This window comes from Salvelinus namaycush, chromosome 4 (assembly GCF_016432855.1).
Source record: "Salvelinus namaycush isolate Seneca chromosome 4, SaNama_1.0, whole genome shotgun sequence".
Lineage (NCBI taxonomy): Eukaryota > Metazoa > Chordata > Actinopteri > Salmoniformes > Salmonidae > Salvelinus > Salvelinus namaycush.
In genome coordinates, this window is record NC_052310.1 from 76,195,162 (window position 1) to 76,215,305 (window position 20,144).

Below are 20,144 nucleotides of genomic sequence, written 5' to 3' on the forward strand. Positions count from 1 at the left end.
CCTTAGCTTAGTGATGCGCTTTGTGGGCACTATGGTGTTGAACGCTGAGCTGTAGTCAATTGCACACAGCTATTGCGCTGCAACCTTTTAGGCTAGCTTGTTTTCTTCCTCATTACTCACATATAGGCCTAGTAGGCTATAGACCTTCTAGTCACATACAGGCCTAGTAGGCTATATACCCTTTACTCACATATAGGCCTAGTAGGCTATATAACCTTTACTCACATATAGGCCTAGCAGGCTATATAACCTTTACTCACATATAGGCCTAGTAGGCTATAGACCTTCTAGTCACATACAGGCCTAGTAGGCTATATACCCTTTACTCACATATAGGCCTAGTAGGCTATATAACCTTTACTCACATATAGGCCTAGCAGGCTATATAACCTTTACAACCTTTACTCACATATAGGCCTAGCAGGCTATATAACATTTACTCACATATAGGCCTAGTAGGCTATAGACCTTCTAGTCACATACAGGCCTAGTAGGCTATATACCCTTTACTCACATATAGGCCTAGTAGGCTATATAACCTTTACTCACATATAGGCCTAGCAGGCTATATAACCTTTACTCACATATAGGCCTAGTAGGCTATATAACCTTTACTCACATGCAGGCTATATAACCTTTACTCACATATAGGCCTAGCAGGCTATATAACCTTTACTCACATATAGGCCTAGCAGGCTATATAACCTTTACTCACATATAGGCCTAGCAGGCTATATAACCTTTACTCACATATAGGCCTAGCAGGCTATATAACCTTTACTCACATATAGGCCTAGCAGGCTATATAACCTTTACTCACATATAGGCCTAGCAGGCTATATAACCTTTACTCACATATAGGCCTAGCAGGCTATATAACCTTTACTCACATATAGGCCTAGCAGGCTATATAACCTTTACTCACATATAGGCCTAGCAGGCTATATAACCTTTACTCACATATAGGCCTAGCAGGCTATATAACCTTTACTCACATATAGGCCTAGCAGGCTATATAACCTTTACTCACATATAGGCCTAGCAGGCTATATAACCTTTACTCACATATAGGCCTAGCAGGCTATATAACCTTTACTCACATATAGGCCTAGCAGGCTATATAACCTTTACTCACATATAGGCCTAGCAGGCTATATAACCTTTACTCACATATAGGCCTAGCAGGCTATATAACCTTTACTCACATATAGGCCTAGCAGGCTATATAACCTTTACTCACATATAGGCCTAGCAGGCTATATAACCTTTACTCACATATAGGCCTAGCAGGCTATATAACCTTTACTCACATATAGGCCTAGCAGGCTATACACCCTTTACTCACATATAGGCCTAGCAGGCTATACACCCTTTACTCACATAGGCTTAGTAAACTGTAGACAGTACCTCCTTGTCATTGTGGAAGTACAGAACATTATTCTTTGCTCATGGTCACGTCTTTGCATGTGAAGGTAGTGACAATGATATACTTACATTCTTATACTTACTTGCCTAGTGTAATTTAGGTGAACAGCCTGGAAAGCCTGGATTCGAACCAGGGACTGTAGTGACTCCTCTTGCACTGAGATGCAGTGCCTTAGACCGTTGTGTGTGTGTGTGTGTGTGTGTGTGTGTGTGTGTGTATCTATTTAACTGTACTGGAATTCTTAAAAGGCCGCAAAAATTTTCAATATCGGTTCTCGGTATAGTTTTTTTTTTTGGCAAGGAAAATATCGGATATCGGTATGGGCCAAAAATGTGATATCGGTGCATCACTATCCCTAACCAATGTTGTGATATTCATCCATCTATGAGGGAGATAGGATTGTCCCTAACCAACGTGTTTGGGTTTCCTCCACAGCCCCGAAGTTTAAGCGGAGTTGACATGAGAAAACGGCAGCAGCCACACATTGAAGGACCTCCCCAGGCGCCTGGCCACCCACGACCCAACAACTGCTGCATGTGCTGGTGTGGTTGTTGTAAATGCCTCTGGTACGTCAAACCTCCCTTTCTGGTTTCTGTCCCCATGTCTCCTCCATTTTCAATAGGCCATGGTTCTACAAATAACCTGAAGTCCCTGCTATAGACTGAATAAGAAACATTACTTTCATGACCACATCCCTTTCAACCTCACTCTAAAAATGTTTTGATATAAGTGGGGGAAGAGTAGTGTAAACTAGAGGGAATTGTCCCCCCTTTAATTCAAAATGACCAATATTCATACATTATTGCCTTTATCCACCCAGTATTTAGGCCAATCACATTTTGTATAGATCAAGGTAATGAATGCTGAAATACTGTAGGTCTTTTTCCCCTCAGTGTTTTCAGTACTATGGGTGCATAGACAATGTTTATCAGACCAATTATCTGCTGCATGGGGAAAGAGTTCAAGAAAAGACACTCCCATATACTACTGTTTGCTTACTAGGGCCAGGAATTGCCAGGGCCCTCACGATACGATATTATCGCTCTACTTAGGTGCTGATACGATACTGTATTTATTGCGACTTTTACGGTACTGTATGTATTGTTATTCTTACGATTCTATATGTTGCGACTCTTACGATTCTATATACAGTACCAGTCAAAAGTTTGGACACACCTACTCATTCAAGGGTTTTTCTTTATTTTTACTATTTTCTATATTGTAGAATAATAGTGAAGTGTATGAAATAACACATATGGAATCATATAGTAACCAAAAAAGTGTTAAATAAATCAAAACATATATTTTAGATTCTTCGAAGTGCCACCCTTTGCCTTGATGACAGCTTTGCACACTTTTGGCATTCTCTCAACCAGCTTCACCTGGAATGCTTTTCCAACCACCTTGAAGGAGTTCCCACATATGCTGAGCACTTGTTGGCTGCTTTTCCTTCATTCTGCGGTCCAACTCATCCCAAACCATCTTAATTGGGTTCAGGTCAGTTGATTTTGGAGGCCAGGTCATCTGATGCAGCACTCCATCACTCCCCTTCTTGGTCAAAAAGCCCTTACACAGCCTGGAGGTGTGTTGGGTCATTGTCCTGTTGAAAAACAAATTATAGTTCCACTAAGCGCAAACCAGATGGGATGGTGTATCGCTGCAGAATACTGTGGTAGTCATGCTGGTTAAGTGTGCCTTGATTTCTAAATAAATCCCAGTCAGTGTCACCAGCAAAGCACCATCACACCACCTACTCCATATTTCACAGTGGGAATCACAGATGCGAAGAACATCCGTTCAGCTATTCTGCGTATCACAAAAACACGGTGATTGGAACCAAACATCTCACATTTGGACTCATCAGACCAAAGGACAGATTTCCATCGGTCTAATGTCCATTGCTCGTGTTTCTTTGCCCAAGCAAGCCTCTTCTTCTTATTGGTGTCCTTTAGTAGTGGTTTCTTTGCAGCAATTCGACCATGAAGGCCTGATTCACACAGTCTCCTCTGAACAGTTGATGTCTGTTACTTGAACTCTGTGAAGCATTTATTTGGGCTGCAATTTCTGGTAACTCTAATGAACTTATCCTCTGCAGCAGAGGTAACTCTGGGTCTTCCTTTCCTGTGGTGGTCTTCGTGAGAGCCAGTTTCATCATAGCGCTCGATGGTTTTTGCGACTGCGCTTGAAGAAACTTTCAAAGTTCTGGAAATGTTCCAGATTGACTGACCTTCATGTCTTAAAGTAATGATGGACTGTCATTTTTCTTTGCTAATTTGAGCTGTTCTTGTCATATTATGGACTTGGTCTTTTACCAAATAGGGCTATCTTCTGTATACCAACCCTACCTTATCACAACACAACTGATTGGCTGAAACGCGTAAAGAAGGGAAAGAAATTCCACAAATTAAATTTTAACAAGGCACACCTGTTAATTGAAATGCATTCCAGGTGACTACCTCATGAAGCTGGTTGAGAGAATGCCAAGAGTGTGCAAAGCTGTCATTAAGGCAAGGGTGGCTACTTTGAATATTCTCAAATATATATTTTGATTTGTTTAACACATGTTCCGTTATGTGTTATTTCATAGTTTTCATGGCGTCACTATTATTCTACAATATAGAAAATAGTAAAAATAAAGAAACTGTAGGCAACTGGTGTTTGGAACACAACTTCTGAGAGTTCTGCCAGTCAGTTGCATTGCACATTGTCCCTAGTGTGCATTACTGACCTGAGAAAGGCAAAGGCAGAACAACTTGAGAAACACTATCTTTTTGAAACTGTCATTCTACACATCAGGACAAGTCCCTCCTGTCCATATAATTATGATCCAAAAGGATCCTAGGTTTGAACACCTACTCTGAGACGCTTCAATGGGAGCGGTGCTCAATAAAAACTCAATGTGGAGATGGGCTACTATAAGGATGTGTTATCCTGTAAATACAGTACTTCTATTGGGTAAATGTTATATTCTATAACTACATGGTATCTGTCTCTCAAACTACCATGATGTAAGTAAATTATTTTAGCACCACGTAATATGATGTAGGGCTGGGCGGTATACCGTATTTTACGATATACCAGTATTGATGCATGGACCAGTTTGGGTTTTTACTTTACCTTCTACAGAGGTATTTGAATGTTTGGTTTGTTAAATGTGATACGCTGTGTGTAACGTCCATTTTTATAGTTCTCTACTTGAGTCATCTCTCTCTGTCTCCATGATGCTTTACACACAGACCTAGCCCTGCCCCCTGTCACTCAAGGAGTGCATTTGTTGTTCCTCGAGACACTTGCATTCAGTCTGCATGGTCAGTGCAGCACATGCAATAATGTTGATGACAACGATGCTGTTTTCACTTCGCTTCTTAATTAATTAATTACACTATTAGTCTGTGTTTCTTACATCTGCAAACAGCTAGTTTGTCTTTTCTTAGCAAGTTGGGCCTAAATTGTGTTAGCCACTAATGCTAGCTAATGTACTGAGTCAGAGCAAACGTAATTAACTAAACAGCCTGATAATATCAGTGATGGTATAGACCTAAATCAGCATTTCTGGTCAACAGTATCTTCTAAATCAAAGAGGAATACAAAAAGCATGAATATGTTAATTACATGAAGTAGCATGAGAAAACATTACATTTAGCCAAAGATTATAGGGTCACCAAGGAAACACTTATGAACACTTTGGTTCCTACCATGTCACAGTAACTCCTCCCTGGCATTTTCATTCGTTGTCATGTCAAACAACACTATTCAAAGTGCCCACTATTATATTCTAACTATAGAATTATTCCAACAGTTCACCCAAGTATTTTGATCTAAATCGCAAGTGGTTAAAAATAAGGCCTAGATTGTTTGCCCATATCGTGCCACCTCAAGATTATCTGAAATTAGTGCAGGAAATAAAGAAATGTATGAAAATGCTGAAAATTATTTTTGGTTGAATTGAACAGTATAAAACAATCAGAATTTAGAAAGACTCATGGAAATCACTTAGAATGTGTTGCCACTCTAGGATCACTCACTACTCATAAAGCAAATTTACAACTTGTATTATTCAAAAACATAAAATACCATCATTCCGTCCAATTTTCTTTTTAATACCTTGATATGATATTTTGGCCATATCGCCCAGCCCTAATATGAAGTGGGCCCAACTTATGAAGTAAACTTGTAGTGACTAGTTTGAATCTTTTGAACCTTCTGTAAGTTGAAGACGGAGGCTGAACAAAGCAAGCTTGAGGACTCCACCGCAGCCAAGTCAGTCTTAGACCGTGAACCCACAATATAGGTCTACAGAACTATGACTTAAAATAATGAAAACATTGAAGAAAGCAGGATTGTAAGCCCTGTTTCTAACATGCAGCCCCCACAAATCTCCCCAATAATATGAAGGCCTCATCTAGTCTAGGAACAGCCAGCCTATTCCTATCTTCACATCACATGCAAAACAGCTGTGAAGAACATGTATATTTAGTCAGCTCAGCATGTGTAGAGCCTTTGGCTGGTGAGCTCAATTATATCAGCACAAAGGATACTTTGATGAAGATGCTAATATTGACCACTGTGCGACTTGCAGTTAAATGGGAGATAACAAATGTAGGAAGAGACAAGCCATATATGGGTACAGATGAAGATTAGGAGGGGTTTTCTGAATGCTTAGTGCTCAACCTGGAAACTAGCTGCACGAAGGGCTCAATTCAATTGATTGGTGGGGGGGTTCCTGTGGTAATTTCCTGTCACCGGTAGATGCTTTCAGAATAACAAACACTACCGTTCAAAAGTTTGGGGTCACTTAGAAATGTCATTGGCAGCTTCATTAAATAGTTACCCGTAAAACGCCAGTCTCAATGTCAACAGTGAAGAGGCGACTCCGGGATGCTATGTTCTTTTGCCCATCTTAATCTTTTCTTTTTTGGGGGCAATCTGTGATATGGGCAATCTGTGATATGGGCTTTGGTCCAAACTCTTGAAAGACACCCTATCCCCTCAGCCCTCAAATGAAGTGGACACTTCTGATGATGTATCATGACGTCTGAGGAGTATACACTTGCAGGGCAAGGGGCGAGGGAGGAAGGAATGATTTTTTCCCCCCCGTTTTTACTTACACTTGTAGGTTGACTTCTACATTGATGTTGTTTAAGTTTTCGTGGACTTTTCTTAGCGGATGTACATTCTTCGCGAATTGAATTATGGGGAGTTTCAGGTCCCGGCGTGAACATAATTGTACACTCGCAAGCCGACTAAAAACGAGTGCTGAGGGGCTTACGTTGCAAACGTCCCTTGTTTGGCTAATCATTTGGACCACCCTCCAAGATGGTGATGGGGATTCCCCCAAGGGCATAAGGCGAGGGTAAGTGGACGAGGGTGTGTCTTTTTAAGTGTTTGGACCGCAGCCATAGCTTTTTCTTTGCAACTCTGCCTAGAAGGCCAGCATCCCGGAGTCGCCTCTTCACCTTTGACGTTGAGACTGGTGTTTTGCGGGTACTATTTAATGAAGCTGCCAGTTGAGGACTTGTGAGGTGTCTGTTTCTCAAACTACACACTCTAATGTACTTCTCTATTATATTCTGGTTAGAGCCAGTTTGCACTGTTCTGTGAAGGGAGTCGTACACAGCGTTGTACGAGATCTTCAGTTTCTTGGCAATGTCTCGCATGGAATAGCCTTCATTTCTCAGAATAAGAATAGATTGACGAGTTTCAGAAGAAAGTTCTTGGTTTCTGGCCATTTTAAGCCTGTAATGGAACCCACATGCTGATGCTCCAGATACTCAACTAGTCTAAAGAAGGTCAGTTTTATTGCTTCTTTAAACAGGACAACAGTTTTCAGCTGTGCTAACATAATTGCAAAAGGGTTTTCTAATGATCAATTAGCCTTTTTTAATGATAAACTTGGATTAGCTAACACAATGTGCCATTGGAACACAGGAGCGATGGTTGCTGATAATGGGCCTCTGTACGCCTATGTAGGTATTCCATTCAAAATCAGCTGTTTCCAGCTACAATAGTCATTTTCAACATTAACCATGTCTACACTGTATTTCTGATAAATTTGATGTTATTTGAATGGACCAAAAATGTGCTTTTCTTTCAAAAACAAGGACATTTCTAATTGACCACAAACTTTTGAACGGTAGTGTAGGTCCACAAAGTGCACGGGCTGTAGTTTGTAAACAAATATTATATAGTCTAGGTTTATTAGGTTTGACTGGACCATGGCTTGTTTATTTTATAATCATTTTGAGATAAAGAAGAGGAACTAATCATCTCTTTAGAGGAAAGCTGCTGTTACAAGAGGCTGTCCCTGAGGCGGAAGCACAAGAAGAAGAACTAATCATCTCTTTAGAGAAACGCTGCTGTTACAAGAGGCTGTCCCTGAGGCGGAAGCACAAGAAGAAGAACTAATCATCTCTTTAGAGAGACGCTGCTGTTACAAGAGGCTGTAACTGAGGCGGAAGCACAAGAAGAGGAACTAATCATCTCTTTAGAGAAAAGCTGCTGTTACAAGAGGCTGTCCCTGAGGCGGAAGCACAAGAAGAAGAACTCGTCATCTGAAGCTCTTGGAGAGACGCTGCTGTTTGAAGAGGCTATGCCTGAAGCGGAAGCACATGAGGATTATAGGAGCAGTTAGCAGCATGGCACTAGGAATCTGCTGTTAGAGATGGAGAAGTCAATCCAATCTGACTATGGCTGTGTCTGTGTCAACCGCTGTACTTCCCTGCTGCTATGCGATTTGGCACCTCCCTTAAGCCAGTGTCTGTTGGAATTCCCATATATTAGATGGGGAACAAAGATTGTATTCTGCAGGCCCAGCTTCCTGTGATTGGAAGAGCCAGGCTAATAAGAGGAGCCATTTTTTTATTGGTTTAGGCCGTGGCCTCCCCAGCTAGTCAGTCAGTCCATTTGATGACATCATTTCCCCCCATTTGAAATAAAGATACAGTACAGCTTTGTTTGGGGATGAGAGCTGAACGCTCAGTTGGTATGAAACATGTATTGATCCACGCACCGGTGTGGATTTTTACTGTAGCTTCTCTAAGGGTATTTTAATGTTTGATTTGTTACATTAAATAATTCAGTTATGGCAGTCATCCGTTGTTATTGCCAGTAAGAAACTGCTAACAGCTGAGAACTGCTAGCTAACTTTAACACGACAAGACAATAACTTCTGGAAAGCAAGCTTTCCAAATGGAGACCCTTGGAAATCGCTGGAAAAAATACTGATTAGGCATGTGCACAAGTATTCATTTTTGCATGCAAAAAACTAATAATATAGGCCTATTTTAACACTGAAAAGCTTTTTCTAAATGAAATAAAAATTTCCTTGTGAAATTGTTACATACAGTGCATTCGGAAAGTATTCAGGCTTCTTGACTTTTTCCACATTTTGTTACATTACAGCCTTGTTCTAAAATTGATTAAATAAATGTTTTTCCTCACCAATCTACACACCCATCATGACGAAGTGAAAACAGGTTTTTAGACATTTGAAAATGTATAAAAAAAATAAAACTGAAATATCATATTTACATATGTATTCAGACGCTTTGCTATGAGACTCAAAATAGAGCTCAGGTGCATCCTGTTTCCATTGATCATCCTTGAGATGTTTATACAACTTGATTGGAGTCCACCTGTGGTAAATTCAATTGATTGGACATGATTTGGAAAGGTGAACACACCTGTCTATATAAGGTCCCACAATTGACAGTGCATGTCAGAGCAAAAACCAAGCCATGAGGTCGAAGGAATTATCCGTAGAGCTCAGAGACAGGATTGTGTCGAGGCACAGATCTAGGGAAGGGTACCAAAACATTTCTGCAGTAATGAAGGGCCCCAAGAATACAGTAGCCTCCATCATTCTTAAATGGAAGAAGTTTGGAACCACCAAGACTCTTCCTAGAACTGGCTGCCTGGCCAAACTGAGCAATTGGGGGAGAAGGGCCTTGCCCAGGAACCTGATGGTCACTCTGATATGGTTCCGGAGTTCCTCTGTGGAGTTGGGAGAATCTTCCAGAAGGACAACCATCTCTGCAGCACTCCACCAATCAGGCCTTTATGGTAGAGTGGCCTGACGGAAGCCACTCCTCAGTAAAAGGCACATGACAGCCCGCTTGGAGTTTGCAAAAAGGCACTTAAAGACTCTCAGACCGAGCAAAGTACAGAGGTCCTTGATGAAAACCTGCTTCAGAGCGCTCAGGACCTCAGGCTGGGGCAAAGGTTCACCTTCCAACAGGACAACAACCCTAAGCACACAGCCAAGACAACGCAGGAGTGGCTTCAGGACAAGTCTTTGAGTGGCCCAGCCAGAGCCCGGACTTGAACCCGATCGAACATCTCTGGAGAGACCTGAAAATAGCTGTGCAGCAACACTCCCCATCCATCCTGACAGGGCTTGAGAGGATCTGCAGAGAAGAAATGGGAGAAACTCTCCAAATACAGGTTTGCCAAGCTTGTAGTGTCATACCCAAGAAGACTTGAGGCTGTAATTGCTGCCAAAGGTGCTTCAACAAAGTACTATGTAAAGGGTCTGAATACTTATGTATGAGTTTTGTATATATTTTTTTATAAATTTGCTCAAATTTCTAAAAACCTGTTTTTGCATTGTCATTAATTAAGAGGTATTGTGTGTAGATTGAGGGGGGGGAAACGATTTGCTCCATTTTAGAATAAGGCTGTAATGTAACAAAATGTGGTAAAAGTCAAGGGGTCTGAATGCTTTCTGAATACAAGGATATACCATGCCATTTTAGATTATTTAATTTAATAAAACAACAAACCTTTCAATGTAGTTTTTATGACGTGCACTGTATGCCCCATTAAAAAGACCGGTAACCTTCGTGTGTAGCTTGTTGTTTATGTTAGCCAATCAAAGCGACAAATATGCTCTATGTGTAGCAAGTGGAGTGAGAGTTCACTAATGCAATGCAAGATGGAATGAAATTAGGGAATTAAAAGTTAGCGACATGAGCGTAGGCTACAACGAGTAACCAACTGGTAGGCAGTTGTTTTATTGGAATGGGGTTGGGGAGAAAAGCGCAGCATGTGGCCTCAATTAGCCTAGATAGCTATAGCTTCTCCATTCAAGACAAGCACTGTTATTTGGGATGATAAATAACATTGTAGCTGCTACAAGTTAGCTAGTCTTGGCTGTAGCCAAGTTGCCTTGGCATCTCTCCCTCCGCCTGTTTGCTCCCATCTCATCCCCTCCACAGTGGCAGCATTAGAGCGCCAGACTCCCTCGTGCAGCAGTGTTCAGGTTTAAAGTAAAAAAAAATAACATGTATTTCGAATATCCAGATAGCCAACAAAAATTCATGATACTATTCGAATAGTGAATTTTTGTAAAAAAAAATTTACATCCCTAACGTTGATATATTTTCGCCTTATCGCCCAGATCTCAATACTGTGAAGGCTAAATAAGGCTAAACACTGGGAAATGTGTAGATTTTTAGGCTACACATCCCATTTGGGTTTCACTTCTTTACTTGTTATTAATTTGTTAAATACTTGTAGTTAAATTCACTTGCTGACTTCATCAGGGATACTGAAGGTAATTTTTGGAGGGGAAATGGATGTCTGTCTATTCGCTATTTGTGTATCACATAATATTTGGCGTGTTTAGTGTTAAAGTAATGATCGTATGACACATGCTGAAGCAATAGGCCTATACTAGGCTACATCCAAGCTCAAGTCAGTCAAATCTGCATAGCCGTATTTACACAGTGGCATATAAACAAGCTGTTTCTCCAATACATCCCTACCTGAAATTTGCTATGCGTACATTCCGTTTGCATGTCATGTGAAATGACTTGATTACCTCTTTCCAATACATTTGTAATGTATTTAGGAACAAAACAATGCACCTCCATACTAGCTTTTCGGGTTTTTGTGAAAGGAAAGCATTGTTAATTGCATTGTTAATGTGTTGCAATTCAATTTGTGTTACAATAGTTTGTTATTGTGTATCCAACACGTGTTTAACATGTACATTTCCTGTATAGGGATTTTGTGAACTGTAAATAGCAGGGAGCCTCACTCCCCACACAGGTTGTTTTCATGTCAAGCTTTCACTGGTTTTTAGAAGAATTACATACCTGTTCTCAGGCAGTAGTTTCAACAAAGATACAACATTTAGACTGCCATATGAATAAGTATGTTTGAATATGGAAAATGTTTGAAAGCAATATTAATCTATTTCTGCTTCCCCTGTTCCAGGAATGAGGACCGCATGGAGGGTTCCGAACGGACATGCACTAAAATGGATAGTATTGAAGCCACGGAAGAGCAGTACGTTGCCAGCTATGCCTTTTTCCTTAGGATGTCTCTGAGAAAATACCAAATTGTTTTGATATCGTTTCACATTTTTGGTCATTTAGCAGACACTCTTATCCAGAGCAATTTACAGTCATTCAACTGAAGGTAGCTGGGTGAGACAACCATGCGACAGTCAAAACAGTCAGGAAAGGGAAGGAAAACAGTTTTAGGTTTTTCGTGTTGTCACATAAGCTAATGGCCATTGGTCACGTCCGTTCTTGCTTGTCTTTGCAGGCATTGTACATAGACATTATACGTTAGGACAGGTTACCTCAAGAAAGGATGCCAGAAAATTTGCCAGAATCCATGCCAGTAATGTTGTAGTCTAATTATTTTGCCTAATTTACTGCTTTGGCCCATTTAATTTTCTCTCCTTACGTTACTGCTGTGTCAATATCTATTCCTGTGTGTTGCTCACTCGTTTGCTGTATTAGCCAATTAGAGCATGAGTTTTAGTTTCTCTTCACCTCTCCCACGATTTCAGTTATTTGACTGAAACAGCTGTTAACTGAGGACACATGAGGGCATAATTTCCATCCACCCCAAAGGAGCAGGTCCGTTATATAGAGTATAGGATTCAGCTCTGCAGTGTTTTGTGTGCCTATTATTTGTGTGATATGTATTATTGTTGGATTTCAGCATTCAACCGGATTTACACGATGTAGCCTGTCAGACAACTGTGAGCCAAATACTGTTCTCACACGGCTGTGGCCATGGCACGGGATTCAACCTTAGGCTCTACCTTGGAACACTCATTCTTCATGTTGTTCTTCTAGCTAGATGGATTTCTGGTCCGATCACCTGGTCCTACTGGAATAATAGAAATAATGTTTTGTTGATTAAGACATGAAAATAACAGAAAGACCTGCACATAATTACTCCTAATTACCAACCTTTAATGACAACATTTCAATGGGTCCCTGTAGCCATGACTCTCAGGTCAAACAAGTCCTGACAAAGATGCTCCCATTCAAACTGGTAATTAGTAGGGCTAGGAACTGCCAGGGACCTCACCATATGAAATTATCACCATACTCAGGTGCCGATACGATATGTATTGCAATTCAATACTGTGAGTTTTGACCAGTCAGGGAAATAAAAGTGCTGAAAACTTGTTGGCTCACTATTTAAAATGAAGATGGAGAACAAGCTATAGGATAAAAAGACATATGGATACTTGGAGTCAAATATCGTCCAAAAATAATATTGCGAGATGTAACTATCAAATAAATGTTTTACCCCATCACTAGTAATTAGGAGCATACTAAGGTGTTCTGTTAGTACATGGACAAGTCAGCCAAATGGAATGGTTAGTTGGTTGGTTGCAGTGGCTAACCAAAGTATGTATTGCAGTCTCTTCATGTCTGCTTAGACCGATCTATATTTGCCAAGTGCTATCCGTTTAAAAATGTTCACGCTATAACAATGAATTTCTCCAAATCACTCCACCTGGCTATCAATTTTCAGGTGGAGACTACTTGCAGACGTGTCATCTTACAGTACAATATGTAACCCTGGAGTATAAACTGTCATGGTCAACTTATTGATGCAATGGTAGCTAAGCTGGGGAGAGGACTGTCCATAATAAAGCGCTGCTCTGCTTTCTTGATATTGCTATCAATAAAACAACTTCTGTCACACATGGACTACTGCCCAGTTGTAAAATTAAGTGCCCCATTGAGGGACATACAATTGGCCCAGAAGAGGGCAGCACGGCTGGTCCTTAAATGTACACAGAGAGACAACATCAATGACATGCATGTCAATCTCTCCTGGCTCAAAGTGGAGGAGAGATTGACATGTTGAATTCATTGTAATTGGGAAGAAGTTAGGTAATAAAAGAAGTATGGGGAATAACAGTTCTGACATTGTTGCTGACAAGCACACTAATCTGTTTGTTTTGCTGTGTATCGTGAGAGTCCAGACTGCTGACACTGGGTTCCTGGTATCGTGTGTTTAGGCAACCCACTCTAGACGAGGTGGTGGCCTGGGCCCGTAGCTTCGAGCTGGTGATGCGCTCCTCAGAAGGCAGGGAGATTTTCCGAGAATTTCTGCGCTCTGAGTACAGCGAAGAGAACCTGTTGTTCTGGCTGGCCTGTGAGGAGCTGAAGAAGGAGACGGACCCGACAGCGATCGATGAGAAAGCCAGGATCATCTATGAGGACTACGTCTCCATTCTATCACCAAAAGAGGTAGGAGGCATCAGGTTGGAGGCAGGAGTTTGACTGGTACCTAGTATTACTCAGTATCACATTGTTGCTTGATTTAGCTTTAGGGTTACTTTAGAGTTGCACTTTCGGGACTTCCATTGGTTCCGTTGTGGAAAATGAAAGCAAGTACACCCAAATATTTTGACTATATTTGACATGCATGTATTTGACCCAGGTCTGATTCCAAGACATATTGAAACCCCCATCTCAAAGTGGGTGAGGAGGAGGTGGGAGGTGAGCTTATCTCCATTGATAACATGACCGTGTAGCTCTTTGAGTGATTGCATTGTCATTGTTCTCTCCCCCTCTGCCCCCAGGTGAGCCTAGATTCACGGGTGAGGGAAGGCATCAACCTGAGCCTGGCAGAGCCTAACAACGTGATGTACGAGGAAGCCCAGCTGCAGATCTACACCCTGATGCACAGAGACTCCTACCCCCGTTTCCTCAACTCCTCTGTTTACAGAGACCTTCTGGACAGCAAGAGAAGCTCCTGCCTAGACACCTAAAGTAACCCACCCACCAACAAACAAAACAGAAAGACAATCAGGTGCCAGAACTGGGTTAGATATTTTCCTTTTTTGAAAAACAGAAAATAATGAATAGTTTAAGCAATTTCAATTGTCTGCTCGCAGGCGGCCCTGAGGGTTAGTTCCTGGTTTAACTGCAGATAAGAGCTCCTCAGGCTACTGTTACAAAGACAAACAAAAGAAAGGGTAGACCCATTGTTCCGGTACTGTACTTTTGAGAGTTCTCCTTTTGCTCGGTCTCTTTCTCTCTTGGTCTGTATTTTTCTCTCTCAAATTCTGTCCCATGCCTCAGACTTTTTACAGTCCAAAAACAATGCCCTTTTTAAAATAGCTGTAGAGTTGACTGTGGTGAGCAGGAAAATCACTGACTTTGCATGTGACACGGTAATGGACTTTGCTCTACACTGGCTTGGTATGTTAGCAGTGGACAGCAAAGGTTCTTGAATATGAGATGTATTTTCTTCTGTTCTAGGGATTTCCCTGTCAAGCTCTTGATGTGTTATGTGAAGGGAATATCGATATTTGCCAATTAGCTTGCAGTTGTTGATTTTGAGAAGGTTGAAAGTTTTACAGCAGTGTTCATTTCCAAGCACTTGCCTTCTTTACAACTCTAAAAGAGAAGGAGGCCTGGAATTGTGGTCAGGCAGCTAAATGTCTAATGAACATGACTTTCCACGGGAAATCACAATGCCTTGACGAGAAAAAGGTGGCACAAGCGCTGCTTGTTATGGTAACAACCACAGTTTAGTAAACACAGTACAGTTCTACCTGTCCTTCCCTCACCATCTCACCCTAAGAGAAGCACAGGTTATGTCAGAGGTTGGAATCATTGCTGGAGAATTTTTTTTATCAAACATTCAATTAGTTTCAGACAAATCATGAATACTTTCAAGCTCTCAAATGAAAGAAAACCGTTAACTTTTTCATTTTTCTACTGCATATAATATAAATGGTGGTAATCAAGCCTTGGTTCGGAAGGTCAAGTATGAGATAGCGGTATGTCTGATGCATAGCCATGAGGTCAAAGAGGGGTCTGCATTGCAGAGACATGGAATTATGAAGTATGCCTATGTGGCTTCTGGTTTTAAAGCTGTAGCTAGTTCTAGACTGAAGGGGGTCAGTGCCAGCTAAGGAACAGCCCAGCCGAGAGCAGAAGAGGCCTGGTGGAATTGTGTTTTCTATGGAGGTGGTTTGGAGGTTTACAGTCCTGTTTACCAGGTGTGTGTGTGTGTGTGTCTGTCTTTTAAAGGGGCAATCAGCAATTGCTATGTTCATTTTTGGACTTATAAATTAATGATCATTGATTCTTGAAGAATATAATTTATAAATGCCTCATGAGCTTAGTTCAACTGTTGTACACCATCAATACCCAAAATAGAAGCTTGTTTTACTCCAATGTTTGTAAACAAACACTGTATAGCCTCTAAACATGGTTCAAACTGTCATGTTGGTATCATGCATGGTCAGTCCTTGCATCTATTGCTCTTGTTTATGAATTTAAGTGGTTAAATTTATCCAGCCCAATCCCTCAGCTTTTTACGAAACGGGTGAGGAGAACACTGCTATTTTGTTTCTACTGCTGATTGTCCATTTCAGCCTGGCTAGCGAGGTGCCAGTAAGATGCTTGGAACATCACTGAGCCCCATGCCTTTAACAGTCTCTCTGCTTCCCAGGGATGGCCAAGGGAGGTGAATAGAGATTTTGGAGACGATTCGTTATTTTTCCTAAAATTGCCGGCATGCATTATTGTGTGTACCTGCCGTCCAGATACACACGTATCAAACATTTTAAATATGGTATAGTTAAAGGTAGACTCAGCGAAATGACATTGCCACCGTAGATATTGCGATGAGCGAGATGCAAAACGTTCTCCTACAGTCACACACAGTATCTGTGCATGTGCACGGGTTCAGTTCACACTCTTACAGCGTGGTAGCCAGGGGACCAAAACAGTGGGGAAGTTTAGCCTCGCGGTTCAACGCTCTTAGTTGTTGTGGAAATTGACCCACTATGCTGTTTACTTTCTGTGTCTACATCATATTGCTGAGTCTACCTTTAATGTCCCATGAACATATACTGTAGGTCTAAAATATATATAGTACCAGTCAAAAGTTTGGACACCTACTCATTCAAGGGTTTTTATTTTTAGAATAACAGTGAAGACATCAATACTATGAAATAACACATGCAATCATGTAAAGAAATCAAAATATATTTTATATTTGAGAATATTCAAAGTAGCCACCCTTTGCCTTGATGACAGCTTTGCACACTCTTGGCATTCTCTCAACCAGCTTCAAGAGGTAGTCACCTGGTTTGCATTTCAATTAACAGGTGTGCCTTGTTAAAAGTTAATTTGTGGAATTTCTTTCCTTAATGCGTTTGAGCCAATCAGTTGTGTTGTGACAAGGTAGGGGTGGTATACAGAAGATAGGCCTATTAGGTAAAAGACGAAGTCCATATTATGGCAAGAACAGCTCAAATAAGCAAAGAGAAACGACAGTCCATCATTACTTTAAGACATGAAGGTCAGTCAATCTGGAACATTTCCAGAACTTTGAAAGTTTCTTCAAGCGCAGTCGCAAAAACCATCGAGCGCTATGATGAAACTGGCTCTCACGAGGACCACCACAGGAAAGGAAGACCCAGAGTTACCTCTGCTGCAGAGGATAAGTTCATTAGAGTTACCAGAAATTGCAGCCCAAATAAATGCTTCACAGAGTTCAAGTAACAGACATCAACTGTTCAGAGGAGACTGTGTGAATTTCAAGAACTTTGAGTTTCTTCAAGTGCAAAAACCATCAAGCGTCATGATGAAACTGGCTCTCATGAGGACCGCCACAGGAAAGGAAGACCCAGCATTACATCTGCTGCAGAGGATAAGTTCATTAGAGTTAACTGCACCTTAGATTGCAGCCCAAATAAGAGTTCAGCCCAAATCAGAGTTCAAGTCACAGACACATCTCAATATCAACTGTTCAGAGGAGACTGCGTGAATCATTGTCGAATTGCTGCAAAGAAACCACTACTAAAGGACACCAATAATAAGAAGAGACTTGCTTGTGCCAAGATACAAGCAATGGACTTTAGACTGGTGGAAATCTGTCCTTTGGTCTGATGAGTCCAAATGTGAGATTTTTGGTTCCAACTACCGCGTCTTTGTGAGATACAGAATAGGTGAACAGATGATCTCCGCATGTGTGGTTCCCACCGTGAAACATGGAGGAGGAGGTGTGGGGGTGCTTTGCTGGTGACACTGTCAGTGATTTATTTAGAATTCAAGGCACACTTAACCAGCATGGCTACCACAGCATTCTGCAGTGATACACCATCCCATCTGGTTTGCGCTTAGTGGAACTGTCATTTGTTTTTCAACAGGACAATGACCCAACACACCTCCAGGCTGTGTAAGGGTATTTGACCAAGGAGAGTGATGGAGTGCTGCATCCAATGACCTGGCCTCCACAATCACCCAACATCAACCCAATTGAGATGGTTTGGGATGAGTTGGACCGCAGAGTGAAGGAAAAGCAGCCAACAAGTGCTCAGCATATGTGGAACTCCTTCACGACTGTTGGAAAGCATTCCAGGTGAAGCTGGTTGAGAGAATACCAAGAGTGTGCAAAGCTGTCATCAAGGCAAAGGGTGGCTACTTTGAAGAATATCATATTAAATGTATTTTCATTGGTTTAACTTTAGATATTTTTTTTTTTACCCTACATGATTCCATATGTGTTATTTCATAGTATTGATGTTTTCACTATTATTCTATTATTAAATAAAAACCCTTGAAGGTGTGTCCAAACTTTTGACTGGTACTGTATTTTCAATTCAGATTTTGTGCATATAAAAAAAAAAGACATGGACAAATTATTGTAGGCCTTTGTCACCTGTTGATGTGCAGAGGTCAGTGAGTAAAGTATATTGTGAGAGTTGTGTGTATTATCACCACTGGTGGGTAATGATATTCAGGTGTCATGGAAACCACTGTTTTGTAAGAACATCATTCTGCCATCAGGTCTTACTACCTGAAGTTCATGTGCCAAGGCCAGTTTTAATAAAGCCCATATACTGTAGGTTATTGAAGTGCAATTGGATCAGATGTAGAGTTTTTCCATTTTTGTAGTCATAAAAATGAACATATAGCCTAATGATATCAGCCATTTTGTATTCATAAAAATGAACATAGGATAGCCTAATGATATCAGCCATTTTGAACATCCAACTATATTCTAACATTCCCTATATTTAGTTCACATTCAGCTACCTTTATAGAAATATTTGAACAGTGTTTGCATACAGTGCAGAGAACATTGATGTTATATTTTGAGTGAATGACACAGTAAAGGTGATCCAGTATGCATGCACCACAGTGGTTAGAGGATACCTTTTTATGTCGCTCTATTAATGACAACTCACATTGACATTTTACAAAAGAATTACTTGCTCAGTTTAGATGTTATTTCAGCTGTAACTTCACAATGTTTGACCAACCAGACACTGAAATGATGGTGCAATCAAACCAAGTTTACATTCGTACGGTGAGCAATTGTCCTGCAAGGGAAGCCAATAGCAGATTTTGGGGGTAGGAAAATGGTTCTGAATGATTTGAAAATGAACATTTTACGATGGGTGAAGAGTAGTATTGTGTTGTCTGGGTGTACTGTCTTGTCTTGACTCTGAGTAACTAATTATTTTCACTCCATGGAAGGAAATGGTTGTTCATTTTACTGGCATTTCAACAAGGATTTAACTATTCATGACGAGATGGTATCATAGGCATAGTGTCATATCTGTTCAAATGTTGACTTCAATTCAGAATGAATGGCTTTGAAAGGTGGCAGAGGTTTGTTGACAGAGAAATCATTTGATCTAAAGTGTCATATTTTATGTGATTAGAGAAGCATTGGCCTTATTTGCTTTGTTTCTCCTTTAAGAGTGTCATTAGTGTTTTCACTACCTCTCATTTTGGTTCCTTTATTTCACATCTAGTTGTCAATGTACACTTTGTTTTTAGATCTACTTGAAGCCTAACACTGTAAACAAAATGTGCACAGAAAATATGTATTGAGCGTTAGGATGATTAGCCTAGTTTACTTTTTTTGTTTGTTTGATTGTTTAATTGTGTTCAACTGGAAAAAGATTTTAGATATATAAAGAATTCAGGAAATACACTGTTTAAAGGGCTAATCTCATTTTGCCTATGCAAATATGTTACTGTTGAAATGTGGGAAAGGGTAGGTTAAGTTACCTTTTTAGCTAAGTTTGATCGAACATGGTTTACATTGCCCTTTGCTGGTATTCTTCAATCTTATTCAGCAAAAATGTACCGTTATTTTTGTTTCTATATAAATATATAACAAGTAATATACAGAGAAAATAGTATATGCCTTCGTGAAGAAAAAAACAACACTTGATAAATACAAATAAATATGTGTGTTGTCAGACCTGTGGCTGTGTTATGAGATGACAGTTCACTCTGAGATACACCTGTTGACTGATAGACTAGTCAGAGACTCCATCCATAGAGGCTTTATTATCCATTCAGTGTTTTCTTTCAGGCCCATGAGCATCTCTTTATCCAAGGAGCTATTCAACGTCGTCAATGCTGTACGTAACCCATATTGTCATTTGCAGTACAACCGTTTCTACAATCAAGAGGCA

At 40.6% G+C, this 20,144-nt stretch overlaps 1 protein-coding gene across 1 annotated transcript; it reads left to right on the forward strand.

The window, feature by feature from the left end:
• Positions 1-1,885: 1,885 nt before the first annotated feature.
• Positions 1,886-14,459, forward strand: LOC120045737 (regulator of G-protein signaling 17-like). The gene is made up of 4 exons (XM_038990676.1): positions 1,886-1,992; positions 11,645-11,716; positions 13,704-13,935; positions 14,271-14,459. The coding sequence occupies exons 1-4, from the start codon at positions 1,886-1,888 to the stop codon at positions 14,457-14,459; spliced, it is 600 nt and encodes a 199-aa protein (XP_038846604.1).
• Positions 14,460-20,144: the final 5,685 nt, after the last annotated feature.